Here is a 26,358-nt window from a genome sequence, read left to right on the forward strand (position 1 = left end):
TATAACGTTTGGTAAATACATACGTAGAAATGAACTACATTTTAATATTTAGTTCCTCATACTTGAAATGACCTAACAATAAACAATTTATTGAAGGTTCTATATATAACATTTTTTTATATAACCTCACTAAAGCACATAAAATGCTAGATCCTGTATTCATTCTAGTTTTGCTTCCCTATCGAGAAAAATGCGCTGCATGTTTTTCACTACGTATTCTTCCACTTCCGCAATATTTCAGCCGCTTTCTGTAAATTTTCGTCCTTCTTGAAGAAGCAGTAACGGACAAAGTCCTCGCCCAAATGCTTGTTTCCCTCGTTGTAAAAAGCAGACGGAGGAATTCCCTGCAGCCCAACCGATTTTGTCATCCACTTCGTGAAGCGATAGTCCTTCCGCGCGTCGGTCTCCTGCGACAGGTCCACCTTGGAAGTCAATGACGACCAATCGGCCACCATAAAGTAACCCCCCTGGGGAACGGTTGGCTTCATTCCCACCTCGGCTAGGAAGCTAGCCATGTAGTCCCGCTTGGCCATTAGCTCCCCAGAAATGCTGTTGAAGTAGCACTCGGGGCTTTTCAGTCGCTTCAGTTCGGTTTCGAATCCAACGGCAACGGCTTCCTGGATCGGAGTGGCACATGTGTAAACGCTATTCTGGTGAACCATTTGAAGGTTCTTCAGCAGTCCTTCCGGTCCGTAAGCCCATCCAATCTTCCAGCCAGTGAGGGAAAATGTTTTGCCTGTAGAGAGGAAGATCAAATTTGATCAAATATCATACATACGGATTAGGCTAAGCGATAATAGCATTCTTCAGTAGGTTTTGCGATCAAAGGCGTAGGATTCGGAAATGGGGAGTTCAATTATCCGTCCGGTCACAGATGTTTTCGGGTGGAAAACATTCTCGATACACTGGGCATAGTATATCCATTGTACTTGCCACACAAGTTATATATACTTATGCAATGGGGGGTACATCATTGATAACTGAGGAAATGCTATTCAAATACTTATTTGAAAAGCAGGTCAAGTTCTAGTTGGAATGTAGCGCTATAGAAGAAGAAGAAGTATTCTTATGATAGAATAATTAAAAAATTTCCTTGTCCTGAAGAAAGGTCTGTCGACTCAAATTTGAGAATGAAATTCCCTGACTTTCCCTGACTTTCCAGACCATTTCTCGAAAAATTCCAGGTATAAAAAATGTGTGTTTTTTAATTTCTAGAAGCATTTCAAAATCTCTGCATGTTTGAATTCTGTCCATATGAGTTCTTGAGTTACTAGAAGCCTGATCACGTCTAGAGGCAGAACATTAAGGATATGTAGAATTTCGTAATTCTGGTCGTTCACAAAGAATCAAGTAAATACGCAGAACTCCTGAAAGGTTTTTATAATTCACATCTTTCCAAACATTGATTATAAACATTCTGGTGCCTCCATCCACTATTGGGAACACTCATGGACCCTCTGGAGTCGCAATAGACCTCCAAGACTACTGACACGACTTTTGAACTCTTTCAAACCATCTTCGGAGCTTCTAGAAATCCTTCTAAACCGTTAAAAAAAATCTTACGGGTTGGGTATTTTCGTGGACATCGAGAAACCTCCATTGGCCCAAAAGAATACTTACGGAGTAAGAATTTTTATTCACTCTCTGTGGAGTTAATGGACTTTTAAAAATAGTCATGGACGTTGCAATCTTCCAGAATCAGGAATTCAATCCCTCCACGTTCACATAAATCCATGCAGCACTTACAGTAAGCCCAGAAAAACATTCTAATCATGCAATACTTGAAATATTTTGGTCTGAATACTCTCAATTCGTTTAATATTTGCCGATTGTGGCCTTTGGCAATGGCCCCAAGGAAAAATATAAAAAACTAGTCAACCCGGCAGACGTTATCCTGCATAGTAGGCGAGAAAGCTCGTTCTCAACTACCCATGCAAATTGCCCATACTAACTTTAATTTTAGCTTTTCACGATTTACTCAACATTACTCGTGTTTTTCGTATGTGGAAACATCATATAAACCCGTCGGAAACGGTAACAAACATATCTGCTGAAGGAATGAAGAAAATCCATCCATCCGTTTTCGAGTTATGCGGATACGAACACAGACCATTTCATTTTTATTATGTAGAAGAAGAAGATAGTTATTTTTGTGAAGAAGTGGCATAGCTAGGCTCATATGCTAAAGGGATTTTATATTTTATCGGTTTTTAGTTTTTTGCCAAAAGTGAATCGATGGTTTTAGAATTCCAACATTGTTTTATTTATAAAAAGTTCAACTACTATCAACTATATGTCCGACAAGTATAACACCAACACGCAATGAAACTTTATAAGGAACATCTATTGGAGTTTTTTTTAAAGAACTCGTGGTAACATGTTTGAAGATTCATTGGAATATTTGTACGAATCCTTCCACCAAGTCACTTCAATTTAAATTTGAGTAAACACCATACAATCTACCAAGTTTTAGGAGCAAAGCTTTGGAAAAAAAATACTAAACATCCATCAAGGAGCTCCAGGATTAAACTGTCGAGCGAGCTCTTGGAAATCCTTTGGGATTTTTTTTTATATTTCAGGAAAATTCTGCAGTAATTTAGAAAATTTTCTGAAGGGAATAATTGTCTTCGCAAAAAATACTAAAGCATTTGTCCAAGGGCTTGACGATCCCTCCCCAGGCCATCTGCGAGTTGTGGCGCCTGCCTAGGATGTGGTGGGGTTTGACAGTGGGCCCTGTTAAACCTCTATAAAAAGCTGCATGTATCCGCAAGTAGGCTCCGCCAAAGCGACCGTGTGCCGCTCAAAGCGCACAAGCCCAAGTCCTGGTGTTAGGTGGGACGCTAAATAGCCCTGACACGATGGCCCTCCGGCGAGACAGGAGGTTTGCGCAGGCCCAATAAGCCGCCTGGAAAACCAATAATTACGAACAATATAAGAGATAATGCGACTCGATATAATCGGCAAAGACCTAGGCGACGAATAAAGGATCACGATTGGAAGCTTGGAACATGGAACTGCAAGTCGCTAGGTTTCGCAGGTTGCGACAGGATGATCTACGATGAATTACATCCCCGCAACTTCGACGTCGTGGCGCTGCAGGAGATTTGCTGGACAGGACAGGAAGTGTGGAAAAGCGGGCATCGGGCGGCTACCTTCTACCAAAGCTGTGGCACCACCAACGAGCTGGGAACCGGCTTCATAGTGCTGGGTAAGATGCGCCAACGCGTGATTGGGTGGCAGCCAATCAACGCAAGGATGTGCAAGCTGAGGATTAAAGGCCGTTTCTTCAACTAGCATCATCAACGTGCACTGCCCACACGAAGGGAGACCCGACGACGAGAAAGAAGCGTTCTACGCACAGCTGGAGCAGACATACGATGGATGCCCACTGCGGGACGTCAAAATCGTCATCGGTGACATGAACGCGCAGGTAGGAAGGGAGGAAATGTATAGACCGGTCATCGGACCGGATAGTCTGCACACCGTATCGAATGACAACGGCCAACGATGCATAAACTAGAGATGGTCGGGTTTCGGGTTTTCAAACCCGAAACCTGACCCGAACCCGAACCCGACGGGTTCGGGTCGGGTTCGGGGTTGGAAAATTAGAACAATGTCGGGTTCGGGTTTATGAGATGATAAAATTTCGGGTTTGGGTCGGGTACGAGTTTGATAAATAAAGTATTGAATATTTTTTATTCGCTTCTGGTAATTTGAAGGCTTGTTAGTTGTTTGGGCCTATACCCTTTTGAGTGGAAAAGAGAAATATAAAATATCTAGTTTGAGTTTTCCGCCAAAAAAAATAGTTCGGGTCCAGCTTGGGTTTAAGACTGCAAAAATTGTCGGGTACGGGTCGGGTTCGGGTTTGATAAGATTTGAAAGGAATTTCTAAATCGGGTTCGGGTCGGGTTCGGGTTTACAAAATGTGAAACCCGACCATCTCTAGCATAAACTTCGCAGCCTCCCGCGGAATGGTAGTCCGAAGCACCTTCTTTCCCCGCAAAAATATCCACAAGGCCACATGGAGATCACCTAACCAAGAAACGGAAAACCAAATCGACCACGTTCTAATCGACGGTAAATTATTCTCCGACATCACGAACGTCCGCACTTACCGCAGTGCGAATATTGGATCCGACCACTACCTCGTTGCAGTATGCCTGCGCTCAAAACTCTCGACGGTGTACAACACGCGCCGAAGTCGGACGCCACGGCTTAATATTGGGCGACTACAAGACGGTAGACTAGCCCAAGAATACGCGCAGCAGCTGGAAGTGGCACTCCCAACGGAAGAGCAGCTAGGCGCAGCGTCTCTTGAAGATGGCTGGAGAGATATTCGATCCGCCATTGGTAGCACCGCAACCGCTGCACTTGGCACGGTGCCCCGGATCAGAGAAACGACTGGTATGACGGCGAATGTGAGCAGTTAGTAGAAGAGAAGAATGCAGCATGGGCGAGATTGCTGCAACACCGCACGAGGGCGAACGAGGCACGATATAAACAGGCGCGGAACAGACAAAACTCGATTTTCCGGAGGAAAAAGCGTCAGCAGGAAAATCGAGACCGTGAAGAGACGGAGCAACTGTACCGCGCTAATAACACACGAAAGTTCTATGAGAAGTTGAACCATTCACGTAAGGGCCACGTGCCACAGCCTGATATGTGTAAGGACATAAACGGGAACCTTCTTACGAACGAGCGTGAGGTGATCCAAAGGTGGCGGCAGCACTACGAAGAGCACCTGAATGGCGATGTGGCAGACGAAGATGGCGGTATGGTGATGGACCTGGGGGAACGCGCGCAGGACATAATTCTACCGGCTCCGGATCTCCAAGAAATCCAGGAGAAGATTGGCCGGCTGAAGAACAACAAAGCCCCTGGGGTTGACCAACTACCAGGAGAGCTATTTAAACACGGTGGTGAGGCACTGGCTAGAGCGCTGCACTGGGTCATTACCAAGATTTGGGAGGATGGAAGGTGTCGTGTGTCCCATCTACAAAAAGGGCGATAAGCTGGATTGCAGCAACTACCGCGCAATCACATTGCTGAACGCCGCCTACAAGGTATTCTCCCAAATTTTATGCCGTCGACTAGCACCAATTGCAAGGGAGTTCGTGGGGCAGTACCAGGCGGGTTTTATGGGCGAACGCTCCACCACGGACCAGGTGTTCGCCATTCGCCAAGTACTGCAGAAGTGCCGCGAATACAACGTGCCCACACATCATCTATTCATCGACTTCAAAGCCGCATATGATACAATCGATCGGGACCAGCTATGGCAACTTATGCACGAAAACGGATTTCCGGATAAACTGACACGGTTGATCAAAGCGACGATGGATCGGGTGATGTGCGTAGTTCGAGTTTCAGGGGCATTCTCGAGTCTCTTCGAAACCCGCAGAGGGTTACGGCAAGGTGATGGTCTTTCGTGTCTGCTATTCAACATCGCTTTGGAAGGGGTAATACGAAGAGCAAGGATTAGCACGAGTGGTACAATTTTCAATAAGTCCGTCCAGCTATTTGGCTTCGCCGACGACATAGATATTATGGCACGTAACTTTGAGAAGATGGAGGAAGCCCACATCAGACTGAAGAGGGAAGCCAAGCGGATCGGACTAGTCATCAACACGTCGAAGACGAAGTACATGATAGGAAGAGGTTCAAGAGAAGACAATGTGAGCCACTCACCGCGAGTTGGCATCGGTGGTGACGAAATCGAGGTGGTAGAAGAATTTATGTACTTGGGCTCACTGGTGACTGCCGAAAATGATACCAGCAGAGAAATTCGGAGACGTATAGTGGCTGGAAATCGTACATACTTTGGACTCCGCAAGACGCTCCGATCGAATAGAGTTCGCCGCCGTACCAAACTGACAATCTACAAAACGCTCATTAGACCGGTAGTCCTCTACGGACACGAGACCTGGACGATGCTCGTGGAGGACCAACGCGCACTCGGAGTTTTCGAAAGGAAAGTGCTGCGTACCATCTATGGTGGGGTGCAGATGGCGGACGGTACGTGGAGGAGGCGAATGAACCACGAGTTGCATCAGCTGTTGGGAGAACCATCCATCGTTCACACCGCGAAAATCGGACGACTGCGGTGGGCCGGGCACGTAGCCAGAATGTCGGACAATAACCCGGTGAAAATGGTTCTCGACAACGATCCGACGGGTACAAGAAGGCGAGGTGCGCAGCGGGCAAGGTGGATCGATCAGGTGGAAGATGACTTGCGGACCCTCCGTAGACTGCGTGGCTGGTGACGGGTAGCCATGGACCGAGCCGAATGGAGAAGACTCTTATATACCGCACAGGCCACTTCGGCCTTAGTCTGAATAAATAAAATAAATAATTTTTACTAAAGTAATTTCTGGAAAAAAAATCTCACAGATCATCCAGAATATTTTCTGATACAATTGTAAAATAAACATCAAAAGCAGCGAATGTAAAACCAGAATATTATTATTGACAACAACATTTTCCTCCACTTGCGTCCGAGTATGGTTATGGAGTTTCGAGAAAACATTTTATTAAGACCACCGCATCTACGTGCATGAGGTAGACCATATGATGCTTTTATCCACTATCATTCTCTCTACATGACTAACAATTTGACCACCTAAGGACATGAGGATCGGCCAATGACTTTATAAGCCCATCATCAAATGGAAGTTCACGAAATGTTTTTAAAACATTACCTACAGAATCTTGTTTGGAGATGATGCCGATGCGGTGGAGTGTTGTCAAAGGTCCACAAAGATAGTATTCGACGTTTTCTTCAAACAAGCTTCTTAAAATATAGTTGTTGGTTGTAGGTTGAACGTTTTTGATGATTATTTGTGGATCGGTTCTGAACTATGACCCTTTTCAGCCATTTGATTCAGTTTAGACAGTAAGTGATGAACTCTATAATTTTTGAAAAATCACTGTAATAAAGAAAAAAAAAAAAGTTTAGACAGCTTAGACTAGATAATTTTCAAACATTTGAGGTCGAAATACGTATCTGTCAAAGGTACAATTTAGCAGTGGAATTAAATGAAATAGTACAAACTCGTCTTATGACCAGTATTTGAACGAACTTTCAGAACTTCTTTTGTTTAATGGGAACATGACTTGAACGCTACTGAGGAAACTGCAAAAAATCAAAACGACCTCGACACAAAACCACTCAAACTAAATAATCTAAAATAGGGGGAATGACGGCTTTGGCAGGTTTTGTTCTATTATTGTCAGGGGGGTTTTTTATGACTGAGTATGCTCAAATTTGGCCTAAACATTCTTTGCATATCAAAGAATATTGTGGACAAATTTCATAAAATTTGGTCGACAAAACCCCTGACAATAACCTGTCAAAGCCGTCTTTCCTTTAGGGTAAAGGGGACTTCTTATAAAAAAAAATATTTGGATCAGGCCTTAATAGTGACCACTTGAAAAACGTAGCTTTGACACCTGTATTATTGCTTAGTGAAACAAACTCGATTACCATGGTGTATATGGAATGGGCCCGGAGTAGACTTTTAGTCTAGAGACTGCTCCCGGTCACAAGAAAAAGCTTTATAGCTTGATAGTGAAAGTGATTGTCGACTGTAACTGCCTCGGAGTATTGTTTATCGGCTATGCAGTCTGATGACCAGTTAAAACGCTGGATTAATTCTGCTCCGAAGTTTTGGAACCATTATTGGTCTTTTTTCAATGGATTAAAATAATTCAGCGTGTCCTTAGTTTAACATTTTGCTCGAAATAAAAAAATCACTATAAATTTCTAATATTGGGTTTTGTGATTTTTTTCCCTGACCTCAATCAAAATTCCCTGACTTTCCCTGACATTCCAGGTCCAAATTGAAATTCCCTGACTTTCCCTGACTTTCCAGGTTTTTCCAGGTAGTCGACACCCTGGGTCTATATCCACAGTATTACGCACAAATAAAAAAATAGTAATATAACATCTAATAGAACAAAACCTGATGAAGACTTTGTTTGTAAAGTTGCTTTTTGTTTTGAAATGAAATATCGCGAGATTGTACTGATTTGCTGCGTCATCGCAGACTTCAACTTCATCGCATATGGTAGGATCCATATGCGATGAAGTGGAAGTCTGCGATGACGCAGCATTGTGTTCGACCCATACGACTTACCTGCTGAACCTATCGTAATGGTACGATCCCACATGCCAGGCAGAGTACAAATTCGAATATGTTCGTACGGTTCAAATACCATATGCTCGTACACCTCGTCAGAAACACAAAGGACGTTCCACTTTTTGCAGAGATTGGCTATCACTTCCAGCTCAGAACGATCCATTACCTTGCCTAGTGGATTATGCGGAGTGTTGACGATGATCATCTTCGTCTTTTCATTGAATAATGCTTCTAATTCGTTATTGTCCAGCACCCAGTCCGCCGATGAGATAGTTCCCTCGGTTTTGTTCTGAAACGCAGTCGCATTTGTAAAAGAAAACATTCACCAAATCATCCATCTTACCGGTTTGAGCGGAATAAACCTGGGCACTCCACCCGCCGCTTTCACCATTGGCTCGTAGCAGTCAAAAAACGGTTCGATGATTATCACTTCATCACCCTCGTCCACATGGCCTTGGATAGTCGCATACAGAGCTTCATATGCACCGACCGTAACCAACACCTCGCTCATCGGATTGATGGTACGGCCAACCAGCTGCGAATAAAGATCACTTAGTGCCTGTACCAATCGGGGATGTCCGAATCCTCGGGTATACTGATTGGCCAACGGATTGGAGCTGTTCGCAACCGCTGCCAGGGCATCGGTAGCATATTTGGGCGCATGGTAATCCGGAAATCCTTGTCCGAGATTCAAGGGTTTATATTGGGCAGCAAGCTGAATATATTCAACCCTGAAAATTATTTAAATTAATTATAGGTACAAACGTGGAAGACTTTGCTATCAAATATTTTGTATGAAAATTCCTGCCGAAACAAGTGAATTTTGAGTATGTGATACATACTGGACTGAACTAGTTTTCCACCATCAGATAACATTCATGATATTTTTTTAGAACAACAATAAATGTACAATTTTACAATCCAAGAGATTGTTTACAAAATGATGTGTGCTCCATGCGCTCAAATAACTAAAGTACTGAGGTGGTTCAAAATAAAATATGTTTTGTGTAATTAAAATCGTTTACCTATCGCACTATCGGAACTAAAACTAAAACACACCAATATAAAATTACACGCAGGGTAGCAACTCACTTACCAGACACTCTTGGTGCTTCCCTGATAGCGCCTCGGAAGGTCAAACTTATTGGAAGTTGTCTCATTCGATGTCGAGGTCATTGTTCGATGCTGTTGATTACGATGACGAACAGTATTAGCTGCACTTGCCGATATCCTGCTTTTATGGTGGAGACACAACTGGAGATCCTGCACTATCGCCGCTCTTATCGTACCGACAGAATTGTGGTTACGAAAAAACATCATCTGCACTGCCGAGAGGTGACGTATTTACAATCAAACAGAGAAGGGCTAAATGAGCGCTTATCAAAAGAGATTCGAAATGACATAAGATGGTAGTTGAGTTGTTGATTTGAGTAGCCACATAAGTCCACTGTAAATGCAAAAAGTATATAATTATACTTTATTGGCATGCCTTTGCTTCCCATAACTGAGACATTGCTGTCCCGCAGCTTAGTATTCGAGTATGTACTTTCCCAGTGTTAAATGCACGGTGCGAATTAATTTAATAATTATATATGTATCTATATGTATGCATTATTTTACTAAATATATTTGCTTTTAATGCAAAGGAACATTCTCCAAATTTTTCGGCTAGTTCGAATGTTTGCATATGCATAAACCAAAATAAATTTAGTTTACCAGCGGTTCTCAACCAGGGGGCATGTACCCTGGGGGATTACCTCTGCGAATACCCGGGAGTATATGTGACAAAAATGCTTAAAGGCGGATGCAGCGCTTGATGACCCCTCCCCAGGCAACTGCGAGTTGTGAGGCTTGCCTATAGGGTGGTTGGGGTGTGACAGTGGGCTCTGTTGAACTTCTATAAAAAGCTGCGTAATCCGTAAACAGGCCCTACCAGAGCGACCGTATGCCGATCAAAGCGCACTAGCCCAATTCCAACCCAAGCACATGTTTTCCAATGCGATACGGCTCACAACAGCGTCTGGTTTACATGTTAGGGGTGGCTCATCAAATCTGTGCAATGGTGTCCTCCGGAGATTTGGGAATTTGGTGTGAGGACCAGCAAACTAGCTGTTGGCGAGTAGACAAATCCATGATTCAGTAAATTTTATTCTGGCAGGTAGAACGTAAAATTACAAAATTCATGTGAAATTAACATTGTAAGCAATAGCAATGTCGAGCAATATTATTTATGTTCAACTAAGTTCGGTGTTTAAGGTTCTCAATAAAACCTACCCCTATTTGCTTCAATCGCGCAGTAAATTCTTCGGATTGTAATGCCAAACGGCCTTCAATTTGACACCGCATACAAATTATGGCAAATGGCCATTAGGCCAAACGGGTACCGTTATGGGTTATGCCAAACGGCCTGTGGAGTTTGAGTAAAGGCCTTCAGCGTGTGTTAATATGTAGATTCACTCACACATCAGCGTGTCAATCGGCGAGCAGCAAGCCATGACTTTGCCCCTTCTAGTCAGACCTCCGCGGCGTGCACACGCAACCACGGAGAGTCGCTATCATACCTTTCTATCCGGCCATTTAGGGCCACACATTTTGGCGATCCTGCCAGTCTATTTTGGATCCTGTCGTTGATTTCATGAGGTGAGTTGAATTCAAGTGGTTAAATTGTGACGAGTGATATATTTTAGTTTGCAAAATTACAAGGTGCGTCTCGGAGACCGTCGGAAAATTGTTTGTGGTTTGCTAAATCAAAAGACGCGTCTCGAAGACCGTCGGAAAATGGTTTGTGGTTTGCTAAATCACAAGACGCGTCTCGAAGACCGCCGGAAAATCGTTTGGTTGGTTTGATGTGGCGCGTCTGAAAGACCGCTGGAAAAATGGTTTGTGATTTGAAGAACATCATAGCCTTGCCTGGAAAACCTAAGAAATTGGTTTGTGGTTTGCAAAATCACAATGCGCGTCTGGAAGATCGATGGAAATGTTTTGTGGTTTAGAAAACTATAAGGCGTGCCTGAAAGGTGGCCATAAAAGGTATTGCAGTTTGTGAAACTACAAGGTGCGAATGGAAGACCAACGGAAAATAGTTTACGATCTAGAAAATCTGAAAGTCATCCATCCTGGGTTGTCCAAGAAGTGTGGGGTTAGGGGCCACCACCAACAGGGAGGCAGGACTGCATCCCCGAGCTTGAGCTTGATTGACTGCTCGTAGTTGCTACTCCATTATGACCAGATCAGCTGTTCTTGCACAGGGAACCAACAGATGTTTGCTTGGGACTAGCACACATCTTCAATGTACAAGTACTGGTGATCTCATTTGTTAGGTCATACTGGCGCCTGCCACGTCAGAATGCAAGTCAATGTAGGGAAGGGGGAGGAAATGATGATGCAATCACTCGCCCACTGCAAGCCGAATATACCTCTGCACTTGCCACGAGTTCATGCGGAATTTATTGGAATTTCTGGGTTAGGTTGGAGAGGCAGAGGTCCGTCTTGGTTAACGAGCTGCCAATGTGATAGATAGGAGAAGGTAACTCATGGAATTTCTAATTGGATGTAGGAAACGAGCTCTATAGTTCATTTCCAATTCTAGCAGATTACTGTTAGAATACTCAAGTTGAAGGTATAGGAATAGTAATGGAAACGGTATGGAAGTCCATTTCCAGTTCTAGCGATTGCTAGAACATGAGAAATAAAGAGAATGATACAAAGTAGGAGAATGGAACGGACCCTGGGATTGAACCCACGACCTCCTGCGTATGAGGCAGAAGCAGTAGCCATATGACTACCAAGTCCGCTAGGGAGGCAGGACTGCATCCCCGACCCGCTAAACCGTTTCCATTGCCGCCAAGCCCATCGTCCCTTCGGTACAACCAGAAAGTAATGCTTCAAAGGGGCGCCAGTGCATAACGCACCCTCGAGGTTAGCTGCGTGTCCTTGCAGCATCGAACATCGTGACTCGATTTTTTAGAAGAACACCATGGTATCGTGCCAGCGCATTGCAGGCTTTCCAGGTGGCCTTTCCACGCCCTATGTCCTCGGAAGGTGGGAAGGGTCGACTTCGCGCATGCTTCCCTCTGCACGACTGGTATCAAGAATGATGATGCCGCGTGCACCCCAAATTGACCTCTCTGCGATAGGGCCTATTCGCCAGCACACAGAGGGACTTGCCGACGCGGTGCCTACGCCTGCCCCAGCCTTGACGAGGACCCCTTTCCGTCCTCGGGCTCGGAACCCGCGCGGTTGACCGACGCCGCGAAAGCGACGATACCATGTTGTTCTTCGGCCACTTGTTCGATAAAAGGATCGAGTTCGACCACAGGGCACCGGTATGACCCATGAAGCCGACTCCGAACCCTTGGACCACCTCTTATTTGCGCCTGAACTAGCCATTCCTCGAGTCCACGCGCCAACTTCTGTGTAGCTCCGAGACGATTTGGACGATAGCCGATAAAATGGCGTTCCAGCCAACTTAATCTTTACACATCCTCCGGACTAGGTTGTCCGGGGTAGTGTCCAGACCACATGTGGCAAGCATGTGGTCACGCATTGTGCCAAAACGCGGGCACATGAACAACACGTGTTTCGCCGTTTCCTCTAAACCTGCGCACACCGGACACTCGAGCGAGGCCGTACTGTCTGAAGCAACCATGGCCTGTAAGAACCTGGGTCAGGTGGAAAGTGATTTCCCCATGGCGCCTCTTGACCCACGTACCTATTTCCGGTATCAACCTATGTGTCCATCTACCCTTAGCGGAACTGTCCCACGCACGCTGCCATTTGACCATTGATGCCAACCTGACAGTCCTACGGATGCCTCTCGTGCCGCGTATTTCGAAGTACTCTATGTCTTCACCGATAACGATGTCAATAGGCATCATACCGGTGATGACGCAAAGTGCATCGTGCGACACGGTACGGTACGCGCTGGCAACTCTCAGGCACATGAGCCTATTCGTACTTTCTAACTTCGTTCTGTAGCAGTTAATACGCAGGGCCGTGCCCCAAGCTGGCCCCCCATACCTCAGTATGGACAGAGCAACGCTAGCCAGAAGCTTGCGCTTGCTGGCATAAACCGCAGAGCTATTGGACATCATCCGGGACAATGCCACTATAGCTGTGGAGGCACGCTTGCAGGCGTAATTGACGTGGCTACCAAAGGTGAGCTTATCGTCGATCATTACCTCCAAGAGTTTGATGGAGCGTTCAGAGGTGACCGTGCAGTTGCCTGCCCTTATCACCGCTTGTTGCTCCGACTTTCGGTTGTTAACAACAACCACCTCAGTCTTGTGGTGAGCCAGTTCTAACTTCCTGGAACTCATCCACTCCTCCACAATTGCGATCGAGTGGGCTGCAGTCAACTCCACCTCTTCGATCGATTCGCCGTGGACCTCCAGCGTAATATCGTCAGCGAAGCCGACGATTACCACGCCCACCGGGAACTTCAACCTCAAGACACCGTCGTACATGACGTTCCATAACACCGGACCCAGTATGGAACCTTGCGGAACCCCTGAGGTTATGTCAACGCACTTCCGCCCCGCCTCCGTGTCGTATACCAGTACTCGATTCTGGAAGTAGCTTCCGAAAATCTTGTACAGGTACTCGGGAATTCCAAGACGCAGGAGCGCATCTGCAATAGCTGCCCAACTGACACTATTGAAAGCATTCCTCACGTCGAGAGTCACTACTGCACAATAGCGAACTCCCCTCCTCTTACGCTGGATAGCTATCTCCGCGGATTTGGTAACCGCCAAGATAGCGTCTACGGTCGACTTACCCTTTCGGAAGCCAAACTGGTTACTCGATAGATTATCCGCACCCTCCGTGCGTATCAACAACCTGTTGAGGATGATCTTCTCGAGCACCTTCCCCGCCGTATCAAGCAGGCATATTGGTCTATATGCCGACGGATCCCCCGGTGGTTTTCCCGCCTTTGGCAATAGGACCAAGCTCTGCCTTTCCCATGCTTCAGGGAAGACTCCCTCGTCCAGGCATCTCTGCATGACAGTTCTGAACATCTCGGGAGCCTCAGCAATGGCCGTTTTGATGGCCAGGTTCGGAATAACATCCGGTCCTGGCACCTTACCTACACTAAGGGACTGTGCAATCCCCGCAAGCTCCGCCATAATTACTCTTCCCTCGTCGGCCACCCTGGACCCTGGCAGCTCCACAAAGGGAGGCCAGGGACTTGGGTCGTTACGTGGGAAGAGCCTCGCGATGATCCTCTCCAGCATCTCTGGAGACCGCTCTGTAGGGGCTATCGCCCCACGTGTCTTGGCCATTACGACTTTATAGGCGTCACCCCATGGATTCGCGTTGGCACTTTGACACAGGCCCTCAAAGCAGGCTTTTTTTGCTTCATCTAATCTCAGTCTTCAGAGCGGCTCTAGCAGCCACGAACGTCACCTGTCGTTTAACACGTTCCTCTTCTGTGCGTGCTCGCTGCATCCGCCTCCTTGCCCGTAGGCAGGCGCGGCGCAGATTCGCAATTGCTTGAGTCCACCAGTAAGCCGGTGGCCTCCCATTCCTAGGGTGGACTTTCCTAGGCATGGTGGCATCTCATGCACGCGAGAGTACTGTTACCAGCTGCTCGCCGCTCAGACCGAGAGTATTGTGCTCGCGGCGGAGCGCTTCCTTAAACACCTCGTCGTCGAAGTATGATGTCTTCCACATACGAGGGCTAGGCCTCGCCCCTTCTTCCGTCCGCTGAATGCTGGTCGTATAGTCGATACTGTAGCGAACCGCCAGGTGGTCGCTGTGAGTGTAGCCATCATCTACCCTCCAGTTCGAACTACTCGTTGGGCCAGGGCTCCAGAACGTAACGTCGATAATCGACTCGGCCCCGGTCCAGCTTTAGGTACTTTTGGTACCGACATTAGCCAAGTCCACATCCAACATGGCCAGTGATTCCAGCAGGATCTGCCCCGTTGATTCGTGGATCGGCTTCCCCATTCCACGGCCCAAGCGTTGAAGTCCCCCGCTATCACCACCGGCCTACGCCCCATCAAGTTAGCCGTAAAACAATCTAGCATTCGACCGAACTGCTCGATCGACCATCGAGGAGGCGCATAGCAGCTGCAGAAGAAGACCCCGTTATTTTTGGCAATGACGAAGCCCTCGTGTGTCGAAGACACCAACTCTTGGACTGGGTATTTCCCCGTTGTCCATATCGCCGCCATTTTAGACCCATCGGTGACCCAATTACCGTTCCTGGCGGGTACCCGGTAAGGATCTGCTATGATGGCGATATCCGTCCCCCATTCATCAACTGTCTGACACAGCAGTTGCTGGGCTGCATCACAGTGGTTCAGGTTTAGCTGCGTTACCTGCACTGTGATTTTGCAGCTTAAACGCCGGGCACTTCGAACCCCCCATGGGGCGCTTGCTGTTCGCAGCTTTGCTGGAACAGATCAAACAGTTGGGAGGGTTCGTGCAGCATTGTGCCTTATGTCCTTCCAATCCGCAGCGTCGTCAGATCTTGCTTCTGTCAGGGCCTTTGCAGTCCAATTGCTTGTGCCCCGGTTCCAGGCACTTGAAGCAAACTTCGGGTTGCTCATATATGCCCACAGGGCATACCGATCATCCCACCTTGACGCTCCCTAACTTGACTACCTTGGAGGCGTCCGCTGCAGATAGCCGAACCAATGCTACCTGTGTCCCTGCCGAACCTTTCCGTAGCCGAACGGCTGCGGTGGACGCCTCCACTTCACACTGTCGCCGCAGTGCCGTGACGAGCTCTTCGACTTCGATGATCTCGTCCAGGTCTTTAACCCTTAGATTCACCTCCGTCGTGAGTGCCCTCACCTTGACCGTCTCGCCTAGGACTTCCTCCGCTAACTTCTTGTAGGCGGCGCCCTTTTGCGAGACGCCCCGCTTTAGCTCGAGGATCATCTCGCCCATTCGGGTACGTCTTATTCGACGTACGTCGGCGCCGAGTTCACCGAGCTTGACGTCACTCCTCATCGCCTTCAAGACGTCCGAGTACTTAGTCTCGTCCGTTGTGATGACTAGGGCAACGCCCCTGGAGCGATTGGCGCCTACCCTAGACTTCTTGCTACCCTCATTCGCCTGGGCCTTCTTTTCGGCCCTTGACGTCTTCGGTTTCCTTTTGTTCTTGACCAGAGTCCAGGAGGCGTCATCCCCCTCTATTTCCCTGGTCTGGGGCGACTGAGAGCTCTCAGCCTGCCGTAACCCCTTACCACCGTCTTTCCTGGGTAGACGGACCTTTCCAGGTCCTTCCTCCCCCGGTTTTGGAGGTACCTGGCCGGGATTCAGCTTCCCAGCCCCACTACCCTTGTTCGGGGTAGTAACCCTCCGCGTTTTGGAGCGGCCCCCAGGGAGCTCATCCCCTGGAGACTGTCTCCCCCGTTTTTGTGTCTGCTCCGTTGGAGCAGTCACCCCCGACGTGCCCGCGAATACTTGAGCCTCAGTCTGGGTAGACTCTGGCACCACCATCTTCGCTGGCACGCCTTCGGTCGATTCGACCTTGCCCAAATCCGCGAATTCTTGGGCCTCAGTCTGGGTAGACCTCGACTCCACAGATTTCACGGGTTCGCACTTGGCCGTCCCGACCGCCGTTTCCAGCTTGGCGTCCAACATCGCCTTTCGAAGTTTCAGCAAGCTCCTCTTGAGTTCCTTACTGATATTATGCTTCGATGACGCAAAGTCGATGATGGCGTCCAGCTGTTCCGTCGCCACCTCGAAGGCCGAAAGCCCATCGCGTTTGCGGTTCATCGCTTTCACAAGCCATGGGCCGTCTATAACCTCTACCGGCGGAGCCTGACGCGGTAAGGGACAATTACTGTGGAGGGTGCCCAGGTACCCCACAGGCTCCGTTAAAGGCCTAGCTTATTATTTCACCCCCCTGGCCATGCATCCCCTCGGCACGGGTCGCTTAACGCCTTGGGATTAGGGGTTAGGGACGATGGTTCCGTTGGTCGCACCCACTCACTCTTGCTGATGTCAGAAGGACAACAGTGCCCAGGCTGCACTACCAGCTAAGTACGCAACCCTTAGCTGACTACACTATGCCCAGGGAGTCGAGAATGTTTCCCACCCGAAAACATCCTAGACCGGACCAAGAATTGAACTCGCCGGATTGGCAATCCTACGCCTTTGCACGCAAGGCTAATTAAAGACCCTGGTAAGCCTACTTTCAAAAGGCTTGGAAACCTCTTTTCAAGTGGTTCGGAAGCTTGTTCAGAAGCCATCTTTCAAGAGGCCGGGAAGCCTCCTTTCAAGAGGCTCAGAACACCGCTTAGTTCTTAGAGGCCCAGAAGCCTCCTTTCAAGAGTCCCGGACGCCTTCTTTCAAGAGGCCCGGACGCCTCATTTCAAGAAGCCGGAAGCTTCGTTTCAAGAGGCCCGGAAGCCTCGTTTCAAGAGGCCCGGAAGCCCCGTTTCAAGAGGTCCGGAAGCCTCCTTTCAAGAGGTCCAGAAGCCATTGTTCAAGAGGCCCGGAAGCTTCGTTTCAAGAAGCCCGGAAGCCTCCATTCAAGAGGCCCGGAAGCCTCCTTTCGAGAGGCCCGGAAGCCTTCTTTCAAGAGGCCCGGAAGCCTCCTTTCAAGAGGCCCGGAAGCCTCCTTTCAAGAGGCCCGGAAGCCTCCTTTCAAGAGGCCCGAAAGCCTCCTTTCAAGAGGCCCGAAAGCCTCCTTTCAAGAGGCCCGGAAGCCTTCTTTCAAGAGGCCCGGAAGCCTCTTTTCAAGAGGCCCGGAAGCCTCCTTTCAAGAGGCCCGGAAGCCTCGTTTCAAGAGGCCTGGAAGCCTCCTTTCAAGCGGCCCGGAAGCCTCCTTTCAAGAGGCCCGGAAGCCTCCTTTCAAGAGGCCCGGAAGCCTCCTTTCAAGAGGCCCGGAAGCCTCCTTTCAAGAGGCCCGGAAGCCTCCTTTCAAGAGGCCCGGAAGCCTCCTTTCAAGAGGCCGGAAACCTCCTTTCAAGAGGCCCGGAAGCCTCCTTTCAAGAGGCCCGGAAGCCTCCTTTCAAGAGGCCCGGAAGCCTCCTTTCAAGAGGCCCGGAAGCCTCCTTTCAAGAGGCCCGGAAGCCTCCTTACAAGAGGCCCGGAAGCCTCCTTTCAAGAGGCCCGGAAGGATGAGAACCGCTGAGCTATCTTCTTCTTCTTCTTATTGGCATTACATCCCCAAAAATAATGGGCGCAGCAGGGACCATGTCCAAGGGCTTGACGACCCCTCCCCAGCTGTCTGTGAGTCAGGGAGAACTGCCTAGGGCGTGGTGGGATTTAGCAGTGGGCTCTGCTAAAATCCCTCCCAAAAAACCACAAGTGCCCGTAAGCAGACTCTATCAAAGCGACTGTGTGCCGCTTCAAAAGCACAAGCCCATGGAGTGCCATTGGCATATCAGGATTGATCCCAGTAAGATCCTGATTATGGTATACTGGTTGCATGTTATTGGTCTTGTTTTTGGATATTGAGATATTGTGAACGCGAGGGCTGGTAGTCTGGTTATTCTATTCTCTTAGTAAGGCCGGGTGACACCGACCTGAAACGGCGAATGGGCTAATAACCAGGCTGTCTTCCGTCCCCTAAAACCGTGGCGGGCCTTGTAGCACGCGGTACAATCCTGTCGCTCAGCTGGCAGCTGAGTGGGAGTAGGCTCAGATGCTTTTCCCTGACTAGCGCTGATCTGGCTCTGAACACGAAAGTGTCAACCCTCGCATGGCCTCCCTGCATGCCGCAAGGTATGTATAGATAACCATGGGATCGCGAAGGCGACTACACCAGCAGGATTCGACAGCAGCCGCAAGGGGGACCCAACAGCGATGAATTCTATCAACACAAAACACAAAACGTCGAGGGATGCAGGTGAGGCGAATGGTGGTAAGGAGAACCCTTTCACCAGACGTAGCGGCCTTGAAAGGTCTCCCCAAAGATCGCCGGGGGAAGGCGATGGAGAAGCCCGTGGAGGGTCTGAGGAGGTGCCGGTTGAAGTAAAGATGGACGGCCCCACCCTGACCCGCGTCATCAAATCTGTGATGGCGAACCACGAAGAACGCGGTGGTCACACGATGGAGGTAGTCACGGAGGTATCCGACGTGATTATGTCGTTCCTAGACAACCGGGTTAAGTACAGCAAGGATCTGAAACTTGCTGTGCAGGCACTCTGTGCCCTAGTAGTTGAGGCCAAATCGGAGTGGAGGTCCCTACTAGAGACCAGCAAGAGTGCGGAGAGAGAGCTCCGCAAACTTGTCAAGGAGCGGAAGCAGGCGGATAAAGACAAAGAGGAGGCAGAATCGAAAATTCGTCTCCTGTCCGAGGGCAAACGACTGGCGGAGAGCCAGGTCGAGGAACTCCGCAAAAGGATGGCTGTAACAGGGGCGACCCCGAAGCTGAGTAAGGTTACGCAGGAGGCGAACCTGAAAGCAGCTGTCGAGAAGCCCGAAGCCAGAGAAAAGGAAGAAGGTCGAGCAGAAGGATGGCCATCCCAAGCCGGTGAACCCAGTGCCTCCACCATCGAGGACCACTGAAGCTCGCCGGGAGGAAGATCTACCGTGGAGGGAGGTCGTGAATCCCAAGAAGGCGAGAAGGCAACGGCAGCAGGCCGCAGAGAAAGCGGCAGGCGGAGCGATACGCGCCACTGTTAAGAAGGGTAGAGCCCAGAAGGAGACGGGTGCGCCTTCCAATGTCAGTGGTAAGCGTAAAGACAGAGGCGAGGCGATTATCGTCAGTACTGACGACAAGAGCTACGCCGAAGTCTTGAAGGCCATGAGAGTTAATGACAAACTCGCTGGCCTAGGAGAGGATGTCAACTGCATCCGAAGGACGCGGAGAGGCGAGATGATTCTCGTCTTGAAGCGGGATGCTGCTCAGAAGAGTACTGAGTACAAAAAGTTGACGGAGGAAGTCCTGGGCGATGGGGTTCAAGTAAGAGCCCTATGTCCAGTTTCGAGCATCCAGTGCAAGGGCCTGGATGAAGTAACCGAGGCTAGAGACCTGGTCGACGCACTGAGAGATCAGTGCAATGTCGAGATCCAGGAATCTACGGTTCGGTTACGCAAAAGCTTCGCGGGAATGCAGGTTGTCTCATTCCAAGTACCTCAGGCTGAGGCCAAAAAGGTAATGGATAAGGCTAAACTGAAAGTGGGTTGGTCGGTATGTCCGCTAAGTATAAGCCAACCGCTTCAGACCTGTTTCAGGTGTCTTGGCAACGGTCATAAGTCTTATGACTGTAAAGGACCTGATCGCAGTAAGCTATGCCGTAGGTGTGGAGCTGAAGGCCACCAAGCTCGCACCTGTCAGGCTGCACCAAGGTGTCTGATCTGTCCCCCGGGTACAGACAACAGACACCTCACCGGTGTCCAGGCTTGTCCGGCCTCTAGAAGGATCCAGACACGCAGATAACACAGCTGAATCTGAACCACTGCAAGGCGGCTCAATTGCTGCTACAACAGTCGGTTACTGAGTGTAAGGCTGATGTAGCTTTGCTGTCCGATCCATACCGCATCCCTGCCGATAACGGTAGTTGGATTGCGGATAAGTCTCAGATGGTGGCCATCTGGACTTGCGGGCGATATCCCATCCAGGAGATAGTATCATTACCTGATGATGAGGGTTTCGTTTTAGCAAAGGTAAACGGTGTTTACTTTTGTAGCTGCTACTGTCCTCCCAGGTGGAGTATAGTGCAGTTTACTAGGGTAGTAGATATTCTTGCAGCAAAACTAACTGGCTTAAAACCGTTAGTTGTAGCAGGCGACTTCAATGCGTGGGCAGTGGACTGGGGATCCCGGTCCACAAACGCCAGAGGTCATACCCTGCTAGAGTCGCTAGCGGTATTGAACGTAGTCCTGCCGAATGAAAGCCAAGTGCCAACGTTCAGGGGACCGAACGGTGATTCATGCATCGATGTGACCTTCTGCAGCGCGGGATGGACGGTGGAGCCAGAATGGGAGGTTCATGAGGGGCATACCTCCAGCGATCATCAGGAAATTCGTTTTATGATCCGATATACCCCCGTAGCAACCACAAGGCGGATCGGCAAAGCCGATCTAGGATGGCGCACCTCGCAGTTCAACCCAGAACTCTTGGAGGAATCACTACGATGGGAGACGCGAACAACGGGATTAAGTGGCGACGAGTTAATCGATGTACTAACCCGTGCATGCGATGTGACGATGCCTAGGAGGACCAAACCTCCCGGAAACCGGCAACCTGTGTACTGGTGGACTGATACAATTGCAGACCTTCGTAGAACCTGTCTTCGAGCAAAGAGAAGGCTGCGACGTGCCAGAACAGACGCTGATAAGGTCGAGAGACGCAGGGTGTTCCAGACAGCGAGCAGAGCTCTGAACTACGAGATCAAATGTAGTAAGAGAGCCTGCTTCGAGCGGCTGTGCAGGATGGCAAACGACAATCCATGGGGAGATGCATACAGGATGGTGATGGCTAGGACCAATACCACGCCACCTGAGAAATCTCCGGGGATGTTGGCCAAAATAGTCGACGGATTGTTTCCGAGGCATGAATCATCGAACTGGCCCGCTACTCCGTACGAGTCAGTTGACGTGGTACCGCTAGTGACTAACGAAGAGCTTATCGTAGCCGCAAGAAAACTTAAGCTCAATAAGGCGCCAGGCCCGGATGGTATTCCAAACCTGGCCCTTAAACACGCCATTCTTGCCAATCCAGATATGTTCAGGAGCTGCCTCCAGAGATGCATGGACGAAGGAAACTTCACAGATCGATGGAAACGGCAGAAATTGGTGCTGTTATCGAAGCCTGGCAAACAGCCGGGGGATCCTTCGGCATACAGACCAATTTGCCTACTCGACACAGCTGGAAAGCTGCTAGAGAGGGTCATTCTGAATAGATTGTCGGCTTATACAGAGTGTGCGGGTGGCTTATCTAGCAACCAGTATGGCTTCCGTAAGGGCCGTTCTACCATCGAAGCAATTCGAGCGGTAACGGATACGGCCAAGATAGCGAGAGGTTTAAACAGAAGAGGTATTAGGTACTGCGCGTTGATTACACTTGATGTAAAAAACGCGTTTAACAATGCTAGCTGGGCAGCAATTGCTGACTCCCTGCACCGATTGAAAGTTCCGGATTACCTGTGCAGGATACTGAAAAGCTATTTTCAGAATAGGGTGCTGTTATACGACACTGATGCTGGTCAAAAGTCGATCGTAGTGTCCGCGGGTGTTCCACAGGGATCGATCCTCGGACCGGTTCTGTGGAATATTATGTACGACGGAGTATTGCGCTTAAGTCTCCCGGCCGGTTAAGATAGAAGGCTTCGCGGATGACGTAATGCTAGAAGTAGCAGGTGACACTCTCGACGAAGTCGAACTGAAGGCTTCATACGCGATTGGCAGAGTGGAGGAATGGCTCAACTCAAGGCGGTTGTCCCTTGCACATCACAAGACGGAAGTCGTGGTAGTGCATAACCGTCATGGGCTGCAACAGGCGAGGATAAGAGTAGGGACCTGCACAGTTAACTCCGTGAGGTCTCTCAAGCATCTGGGCGTGATGATCGATGATAAGCTCAATTTTACGAGCCACGTCGATTATGCATGTCAGCGGGCTTCATTGGCGATAAAATCTTTATCACGAATGATGTCCAACAGATCGGCGGTGCATAGTCAAGTGCGTAGGCTGATAGCTGGCGTAGCATTGTCTATCATCCGTTATGGCGTGCCGGCATGGGCCGTAGCACTAAAAGCCGAGTACAATGTAAAGAAATTGATCAGAGTACACCGGCTGATGTGTTTACGTGTCGCGAGCGCATATCGCACCATATCATATGAGGCGGTGTGCGTTATAGCTGGAATGATGCCGATCGACATACTCTTAGAGGAGGATGTGGAGTGCTACAACGAAAGGGACTCGGTGCAAGTGCGACGTGTCAAGAGAGCAGCTTCGTTGCTTAAATGGCAAAGAGCATGGGACACCGCAGTCAAAGGTCGTTGGACCCACAGACTGATTCCAGATGTGTCCAACTGGGTTAATAGGAAGCATGGTCAAGTCAACTTCCACCTAACACAGGTGTTGTCTGAACATGGCTGCTTTAAGAAATTCCTACACAGGTTTGGCTTCGCAGATTCTGCGGAGTGTCCTGAATGTGTAGGTGAGGTAGAATCGGCAGAGCATGTGATGTTCGCATGCCCGCGATTCGAGATAGAACGCAATGCCATGCTGCTTATTAGTGGTATGGATACAACCCCGGACAACCTCGTCGAGAGGATGTGCCGGTAGGAAGCTATATGGAATGCGGTGAACACAGCATCTCGACAGATTATGTCGAAACTGCAGCGGTGGTGGCGTCTTGAACAAAACCAACGTGTGCAGTAAGGGCACCTGTGATGCAGTGAACACTTTGCTCACCCCGACAACCAACATGTCGCGGGTGGGCTGCGGGGACCTCAGTATGTAGATATAGAGGTCATTGCGGTTCACGCGCGGTGGTTGTTGTCAGGGTGCTCGTCTCCAACGTGAGATTATGATACGGACCGTTAGGTTACTATCATAGCTTGCGATCGACGGGTGGTGAGGTAGCCACCCTTGAAGTCGATGTTGTATGTATTGACGTCAAGTGCGTTAGCATAGGCGTGAGCGTTCTCAATAGTCCCCCCCTGATGTATTGCTTAATTGCGGGCCGGGGGTACGGACTGGCGAAAGGGTTTTGGTTTTAGTGGGTCGGGTAAGAGTTACATGACATACCCATCCCCACACTACCTGAGTACCTCCTCAGGTGTCTGGTTGCAGATTTCCGTTTACCCTTGCTCAAGAAAAAAAAAACATCCCCAAAAATAAGACTGGCGACACGTTCCTAGTTTTGATAAAACTTCTACTCAGTAAATCCAACAGTCCATTCCCTATGATTGTCGATAAACTTGAAAGCATTTTTTATTATCCTATCTTGCTATGTAGTTTAAGCGTAGCTACGACTCATCGTCACAGGGAACGCATCAGAAAAGTATTGCCGAAAAGATCTCACATAACAATCACCTAGCCTCTGCCTAGTGAGTGCACTACCATTGAAGGCTCCAAGACGATGACCCGTTGGATCACATGCTCATGCGTAAAATGCCAATGTGACGCGGCACCAAGCAAAAATAGGCAACATGTAATACCACCACGACAGGATATGTCTTTGGTTGCCATCTCAGTGCTAATGACGTAAGCTCACCCATTGCATCAAGATAACATATTCGGTGGGAGGGAGGCCGATAGCAACTGAGATTAGGGATCAAAGGTGAGGCTGGGTCGGCCACAGTTTACGTAGGGGCGGAAACGAAATCTGTGATCAAGCATTGGACTGGAACCCAGCGGGACATCTCAGCTGGGGAAGACCCAAAGCGAGATTTTAAACAAGAGCCAACAGCCCCATCCAGTGCTTTTGTTGCTGTTGAAAGATTAACTGTATTGTTGATGAATTGAATATGGTTCGTCGAGCAGTTGATTTGCAGCGTCATCCGGCTGATTTGCAGTCTTATTATTGTTGCGCGTTTCGATTAAAGCATAAATGTCATAGCATCCAAAGTTTCACACAAGTTGTTTTTTGTCATCAAATCCCTTACTACGTGAATTGACCGCCATATAAATCTGTAATACCTATTATTAGGCTGTGACTCTTCTACATCCCCCATATCCTAACTAAGTTCGAAGGTTTTTCTAGTATTTTTTTCCCCCTTCTCTCGGTCTTTCTAAATTTGTTTTGCTATAAATGTACCAAGTTCAACTTAAGTAATGTTACTGTTGTAAGGTCATCCGTGTATCAGTAAAAGCTAGAGTGCTTTGAGAATAGGTCGTATGTGCAAAAGAGAGCCTCTCTTCGGTTACATTCTCTTTCGATTATTACAAAGCTATACACAAATTTATGTTGGGTTTTTTGGCAGATATCTAAAGACAATAACTTTGTCTAGCGTGCTAAAGTGAAAATGTAGCAGAAAATGCTAAACTTGCCGAACTATTAGCGAAAGAGAGCGTGAACAAAGAGAATCTCTCTTTTGCACATACGACCTATTCTCAAAGCAATCTAGAAAGTAAAAATAAGTGAGAAATACATGTAACAGTAATTCTCGGGAACTTTTTCAAATCGGCGTATGTAACATTTTGATCAAGCTGAGAAAATGAGCTTGGAAGTTTTCAGATTTTATTTTTATTCCTATTTAGAAACTAATCATTTTTATTGCAATTGAATACACCTCAACGATACATTCTGAAAAGGTTCATCGTCACTGACCCTGAAATCTGCACTGCGTGTGAACATTTCAGTTATTTTGATAAAAATATATGTTACAACGTTCTGCAACAGATAAATCACATACGTTTTGATACGTCAGTATGACCGAGGTCATGCTACTTTCGTCGAAATGTTACGCTGCTCCGTACGCTGCATTGTTGATACGTCGAAATGTTGCGTCAAGTTGAAACGTTTCACGCACATGCGACAAAAAAGTTGCAACACTTACAACACGACGTAACAACATTTGCTGCAGAAAAACAACGTAAAATGTTTTTCTTAACGAAAATCAGAATATTCAAGCAACATGTTTAATTTTGAAATCAGTGATGAAAAAGTACAAGCAGACGCACGTTTTAAACTATTTAGTTGTTCGAAAAAACTTTTTAAAGTACATTTTCTTCTAAGCGGTGTATGTGCAATATTTTCAACAATGATGTTACACCGTTTAGCAAAAAATTGATATAAATTTTTAAAAGCACATTTTCATGCAGCTTTGAAGATATACACATTTTTAGATGAATTTGATGCCATTGTAATAATAATAAATGTCTTAGTAGCCACGTGCGGAGGCTCATACGTGGCGACAGGGGCCGAAAGGCCGCTGCAGCTTGCAAATGATGAGCGTAAAACTCCATGTGTATTTGAATTGCTTTGCGCGGTAATATGATAAACTATTCTTGATTACCATAATCATGAAAGGAACAATGCTACTTTGTCTTTTCAATGTTCTTAGTCCATGCTATCTCTCTCACCCCCGACGCTTTTGGCTGCAACTAAAGGAGTTCTTTTGGTTCTAAACACATAACGCAATAAAGCTATTTCATCGAACACTAGCTGTTGAAACGCCAATATTATCGCTTCTTTCCACAGTCAGTAAAATATTTACCTGGGACGCACGATTGCACTTGGACACGTAAACCTCCACCCCGAAGCATTCCAACAAGTAGGATCAGCCGTGTTCTCCGAAACAAATAACAGTATATCACAAAAAAAAACGATCGATTCCTATTTGCGCACTGCAGCTCCCG

The 26,358-nt window shown here is 48.0% G+C and overlaps 1 protein-coding gene across 1 annotated transcript; it reads right to left on the reverse strand.

Moving 5' to 3' along the window:
• Positions 1–26,356, reverse strand: LOC134227441 (kynurenine aminotransferase). Its single transcript, XM_062708934.1, has 5 exons — positions 26,217–26,356; positions 9,235–9,463; positions 8,482–8,869; positions 8,136–8,427; positions 1–736 (listed from the first exon to the last, which is right to left on the reverse strand). Exons 1-5 carry the CDS (start codon positions 26,263–26,265, stop codon positions 210–212), a joined length of 1,485 nt encoding a protein of 494 aa, XP_062564918.1. The 5' UTR covers positions 26,266–26,356; the 3' UTR covers positions 1–209.
• Positions 26,357–26,358: the final 2 nt, after the last annotated feature.

The sequence above is a fragment of the Armigeres subalbatus genome, chromosome 3, assembly GCF_024139115.2.
Source record: "Armigeres subalbatus isolate Guangzhou_Male chromosome 3, GZ_Asu_2, whole genome shotgun sequence".
Classification (NCBI taxonomy): domain Eukaryota; kingdom Metazoa; phylum Arthropoda; class Insecta; order Diptera; family Culicidae; genus Armigeres; species Armigeres subalbatus.